General features: G+C 53.8%; 1 protein-coding gene across 8 annotated transcripts in view; it reads right to left on the bottom strand.

The window, feature by feature from the left end:
* Nucleotides 1–652: 652 nt before the first annotated feature.
* The window catches only part of LOC6549772 (probable Ras GTPase-activating protein), a 41,722-nt gene continuing 36,374 nt past the window's right edge, over nt 653–6,000 (bottom strand). For 4 of the 8 annotated variants that reach the window (XM_026982428.1, XM_001977556.3, XM_015155635.2 and 1 more), the window contains 5 exons: nt 5,701–5,821; nt 5,502–5,629; nt 1,884–5,435; nt 1,522–1,816; nt 653–1,346 (listed from right to left, as the gene is read on the bottom strand). In XM_026982428.1, coding sequence (XP_026838229.1) covers nt 1,112–1,346; nt 1,522–1,816; nt 1,884–5,435; nt 5,502–5,629; nt 5,701–5,821 — 4,331 coding nt within the window. In that variant the 3' untranslated portion in view covers nt 653–1,111. Of the gene's footprint in view, nt 1,368–1,521; nt 1,817–1,883; nt 5,436–5,501; nt 5,630–5,700; nt 5,822–6,000 lie in introns of all 8 variants that reach the window. The other 4 variants (XM_026982429.1, XM_026982427.1, XM_026982426.1 and 1 more) reach the window with 1 other exon arrangement.

The raw sequence follows: 6,000 nt of genomic DNA, 5'->3' as shown, positions 1-6,000 counted from the left end.
CCCTGCGGAGGGGATCAGCTTAAATATATGATTTGTGTAATTCACTTTACTCTATCGGCCCGATATTTAACATCATCTATATTTGTTGAGTTTTCTATAGATCGGGTCTCTGCAGTTGGCTATCTTAAAATCATGCCTCAGCATTTAACTCAATGGCTTGAATGGCTTTGTATTTGCTAACTATTTACTGCCGCAAAGTGTAGCTCACTAATTTAAACAAGAAATGCATTGTGTTTGCTTTTATAAAGATGTATTCTTTAAAATTCCTATTTAAAGTTCATTGGATCTACCATGTATGACTTTATCATCAACTTAAATTTTAATAAGTCACGTAAATATTTTTATATTCGATTTCTTCTTGATAATGAAAAACAATTTTTTTAACACTGTTGGCTCCATCTAACTTTGGGCATATCAGACAAAAAGCCGCGCCCTCTACATCTGAATTTAGGACAGATCACTTTTTATACATCTTACATCGGCAGCTCTGTAAATTGGAATGTAAATATGTCGTTACTTGAATGACCGCTAGGTGTCGCCTTTAATGATCCACACTGACGACGTCATTTTCGTGTAAGTTACATGATGACGAACTCTACATGCAATCAGCAAATATTTATCAAAAATACAAAATAATAAGAAATAAGTAAGCCACGTCGTGCCTTTTTGTCTAACTTTGGTTATAATTTTATTCATTATCTTAACTTGTTCTGGTTCGTCCTCACTTCCATGCTCCGATTTTCAGGGATTTATCTTGCTGCTGCTGCTGCGCTGCTGCGTTTTCAGCTGCGTTTAGTGTTTTCACATTTTGTTGGTTTTAAACATAGATTGAGAAATTATGTATAATGTATGTATGTTATGCATAGGTTTATATTAAACATGTAGTATATATATTATAATTTATGTAGCATACAAAAAAAATATCTAAAAAAAAATAAACAAAAAGGTATCCACAAGACAGAACCGCGTCGCTGTTCAGCGCAACAACGATGCCACCGTCAGTGTGCTAGGTATGCTAGGACTCGGTTTCGGTTTCGGGTTCCGTCGCAGTCACCTCCTAATCCTCCATAGTCTCCTTCCATCTCTGCCCTTCCTCTCTGCCCCCATCCGCTCACTGTGGCTTCTGGGTCTTTGGTGGTGCTTGGTGCTGCTGTTGCTGCTGCTGCTGCTGCTGCTGGGTCTCGTACCGCTGGCGCAGGGCGGTCAGGGCACTCAGCAGACGGCTGTTGGCCGCATCCAGTGCCGCGATCTGCTGGCCCTGCTCCTCGATCACGCGCTGCTTGTGCGACAGCGCCAGCGACATCTTGAGCTGCTCGCGGCGCAGCTCCTCCTCCATGGTGATGAGTCTGCAGGAGGATTGAAAGAAACTTTAATTGGGTTTACCCCTGAAGGATGGGTCCATGCTGATTATTTAGACGGTCGTGTGGCCAAAACGATGTGCTCATTCAGTGATGGCTTAAGCATTAAGAAACACCAATTTTGGCTACATCGATTGCGTCTCAAATTGAACTCAATCCCCACCTGTCGATGATGCTGCGCATAGTGGACTCCGACTGCAGGCTGAGATTGTGCGATCCATTGCTGCCTGCTGGACGCTGCAGGCCGAACAGCTCGTCGCTGGAGTCGCGAAGCTCGGCCTCATCCCGGTCCAGCGTGTGACAGAGCGTGTCCAGCGTCTGTTGCAGCAGCTGGATCTCTCCGTTCTGGTCATAGCTCTTGCCCAGTCCCTGTTCCGAACCGGCTCCTCCTGCGCCGCTGCCGCCACTGCTGCGCAAATGCCTGCGTCGCTTGCCCTCCTGCAATTGGTTGCAGTGTCCTGGAACGAAATTTCACCTCAAGTTAGCAGCGTTCTAGGTAGATTCACTCGGATTTGCCAAACTCACCCTCTGTATCCGTGCTGCTGTCGGAGAGCGTGCGCGCCGAATCCAGGCTCAGACGCCTCTGAGCCGCTGATGTGACCGATCCCACGCTGCCCGCCACACTGCCGGCAAACTGCTTCAGTTCCTGTTCCCGTTCCCTCTGCTGTTGCTGCATCGGATTCTGCTGCTGCTGGTGGGGATGTTGATGGTGTCCGGCGGCATTGGAAGTGGACAAGCCATAGGCCACATTTCCACTGCTGCCGCCGTAGCCGCTGCCGTAGACATCCTCGCGCTTGAGCGGCCCATTCAGCCGCCCGTAGGCGGATGAGCCGCCGATCTTGCCCAGATTCGAGGTGGACGCAGATGCCGAGGTGGAGGAGCTGCTGCCACCGCTTAGCGAGCGCTGAGCCTCCAATTTGGTGACAATACCCGCCCCAGCAGCTGCCGCCGCTGCATAGCTGAAGTAATTATCCCCCGAGAGCTGTTCGTCCGAGGAGCTGGGCGTCAATGTGGCCGCCTCCAAGGCTCCGCCACTGTTGAGGAAAGCCGCCCTGGCGGCCACCACTCCACCTCCAATGGGTTTTAAGCGGCTGCCAAACTGCTGTTGCTGTTGCTGCTGCTGCTGCTGCTGCTGCTGCTGGTGGGGATTACTTTGAGCCGATGCTCTGGACGAGCCAGTTTGGGGCTGGAGCTGATAGGAGGGATTCTTGAAGGCCAGCGGCGCATTGTGACTGCCCATCGCGGCCTTCAGCTGGCTCTCCACGGGACTGGAGGACTGCGAGGGCGAGGGATTCGTGGAGATGCTCTGGTAGCCAGAGCTGCAGTGACTGCTTTTCGCCGACAGCTGCTCCTTGCCGGGAACGGCGGCTGGCTTCAGGTGGCCCTGGTGGTTCTGCTGACCCTGGCTGTGATGGTGATGGTTCGCTGGCTCCGCCACGTCGTGCTCCTCGGCGTACTTGAACAGATCGTCCAGATCCTCCAAGTTCTTGGGCATATTCGAGTTGGGATTCAGATTGTTGCCACGCGCATAACCACCTGAGTGATCGGGTATTCCCAAATTCAGTTTGTGGTGGCTGCGTCCGGCCCCCGCTGGTCCCAAGCTGGATTTCATCATGGGTGTGGGTGATTTGCAGACAAAAGCACTGCTCGTATCGAACCCGGAGATCTGGATTTGGAACTCCCCGTGCATGTCATCGTAGCTGCCGCTCTGGTTATTGTTGCTGCTGCCCACGTTGCCATTGCCACTGCCATTGCCATTGCCATTGGCATTGGGATTACCATTGCGTGGCAGTGTCCTGGAACGAGTGCTCGATGGCGTGCTGGCCTCGTAGTCATTGCCATTGTGCGACATGTACGGATAGTTCATCCGATCCATGCGTTCCATTGTGCTGGAGGCACTGGTCTGTGGCGCCGGCGGGCAGTGATGTGGATGCAGTTGCTGCGGGTGATGGGCATGCTGCTGGTGGCCATGCAGCAGATTGCTGCTGCTGCCATTGAGCGATGAGGACGCCATCGAGGTCTGCGATTGGGCATGCTGCAGTCCTCCCGGCGAACTCAAATATTGGTTGCCGGCTATGGAGGTTTGTGAATTGGAGAGCAGCTGGAGGGCATGCTGGTGGTGCTGCTGTTGTTGGTGGCCATGCTGTTGCAGCTGCTGTTGCTGTTGTTGCTGCTGCTGCTGCTGCTGCTGTTGTTGTTGCTGCTGCTGCAGCAAGCCATTGACCGTGGGATCATTGTATCTAAAGATATTCTTCTCCAGAGAATTCGGCGTAAGTACTCCTCGCATAATGCCGCGCTCCGCAGACAATGGTTTACTAACAATCGCATGCTGCGGCTGGGCCAACTGGCTTTGTTGTGGCAGTAACTGCTCCGAGTTGGAGCCGGCGTGCGAGCCCGAGGATCCCGGATTGCGATTCTCCTGATTCTCGCTGGCTATCGAGTGGGTGGAGGAGGTGGCCGGCAAGTATCCACCCGGCAGTGCTGTGCCCATGCCATGCTCTTTGGCTCGGCTGATCTCATCCAGAATGTGCTGCAACGGATCCAGCTCGTGTTGCCTGGCCTCCGGCAACTTGGCCAGGCTCTCGCTGAGCAAGCTGTGTAGTATGGACAACTGTTTGCCCTGGTCAATGTAACCGGCCCAATCGAGGATCGAGTCCGGAGCTGGATGCTCCGGCCGCGTGGATATAATCTCCAAAAACTGTTGCATGCGAGCGGCCTCCTGCTCGAGGAAATCGTTGAGAAACTCCATAAAGTTCTCCTTGCCCTGGAAGCGTGTGAAGTTGGCCAATGTTTGCAGGGTCTTGGCCACCAGTGTGAGATTGCGAGTGGCCCGTGCCGACGGCAGTTCGCTGGTGATGTTGAATAGCGATGGCGACAGGATGGCCGGGCACAGGAAGCGCAGGAAAATGCTCGCCGAGATCAGGTTGTCGGCCATATCCTGACGGCCCAGCTGCTGCAAGCGCTCCCGGAACGTGGCAAAGCAATTGCGCAGCTGGGCGGGGAAATGCTTGTGCGATTCGAAGATGCACTGCCACGCCCCTCGGACCGCGCTGCGCAATGCGGCCTGCTGTCGCTGCAGTGAACCCGCCGACGAGCCGCTCGTTTTGGTGGGATCTACCTCACAGTCCCTCTCCGACTGAATCAGCTCGTTTATGGGTGCGGATAGTGTGTCCTGCAGATACTGTTCGCCCGTCAGCTTGAGGAATGCCTCCATGCTCTTGGTGGCCAACGAGTTGCCCCTGAACGTAAGCCTCTGATCGCCCACTCGCAGCAGATCGAGGGCCACCACGTCGGTGAGGAAGGCGCCCGCCAATCCCTGCGCGTGCATCAGCAGCACCAGTGCCTGTCCAATGTCCTCCTTGGCCTTGACTCCGATCACCGGCTCCAGGGTCTCGCACACGCGCTTGTAGTTCTCCTTGAGGTAGGCCAAAAAGTTAGCGTACACATTGATGGGCAGAATGTCGGTGCTCTGGAAACGGCACTTGATCCTCAGCGTGGGCAACTGCTCCTTGTCCTTGGACCCACTGCCGCCGCCGCCCGAGGTCCTGCCCAGACTGTCGCCCGCCTTGTCGCTCAGTATGGGATACCACTGCTCGCAGGGCAATCTGGAGGTGACGTCGTGCACGGGTATCTTCACCGAACCCACAAACTGGTACTTGTCCCGCTTCTTCTTCTTGTCCACCTCACGGAAAACGTTTACAGTGATCACATTAATCTCGGGTATGTCGGGAAAATCGAAGTGCTCCCCCCAAAACAGCAGATCCGTCTGCAGCTTCACCGATGTCCGGCCGTACAGTGTCTTATCCAGTTGCAGTTCGCAGAAGTATCGCTTCTTGGGCGGCAGATTCTTCGCCTCGTACACCCACATCTTAAGCGAGTTGTCCGTGCGGCGCGTGTGCTCTGCATTGGGAGCGATCGACTTGCGCAGCGAGTAGATCCAAAGGTCACGCTCCTGGCGCGATCCGCACGAGTAGTACCGCTCGCCACGAGGCCCGCCCCGCACCTGGAAACAGTGACGACGTCCCAGAACCGACTGGTGCACGGGCGCCACGCCAACCGCCCCGGTGCAGGAGAGATCTGGAAGGGAAGGAAGGCAAACCGATTTCAGGATTGGCCAAAACTCCATCGTTGAGCAGAACTCACCTATGGTGGACATGACGGCGTGACTGGACAGCAGACTCTCGTGCGAGCGGGAGCCCCTCAGTCCGCCAGAGCCGCGCTTGGTCCGCTCCAGCTTGGTCACCGACTTGGTCCGCTTGAGGGGATTGGATCTGTCGTACCGAAAAACGATAGCATATTATTAGAATTGTGATCTGAAACGTATACTCCTTTGGCGACTCACTTTTTGGAAAAGAAGTTGGTGAAACGCGAGGTGGCATTGTGCTCCGTCTGGTGCTGTTTGCTGCCCAAAATGGGCGTGGTGGGCGCTGATCCACGGCGGCACGCCTTCTCATAGGACGTATCTGCAAAGAAGGAAGCAAAGAAGGGCATTAGAAGGGATTATCTCACAAGTGCCAACTCGAGATAATTTCACATCTCAAGCAGATTTCGTTGACCTTCTTTGGTGATTCAGGTGATTCAGATCCAGTTCGGCAAGTATTTTAATCCCTAAATGATGAATTTCCATCCCATCTCAAAACAT

The sequence above is a fragment of the Drosophila erecta genome, unplaced genomic scaffold (genome assembly GCF_003286155.1).
Source record: "Drosophila erecta strain 14021-0224.00,06,07 unplaced genomic scaffold, DereRS2 tig00000126-arrow-pilon, whole genome shotgun sequence".
NCBI lineage: Eukaryota > Metazoa > Arthropoda > Insecta > Diptera > Drosophilidae > Drosophila > Drosophila erecta.
This window is presented reverse-complemented; position numbering and strand designations above follow the sequence as displayed.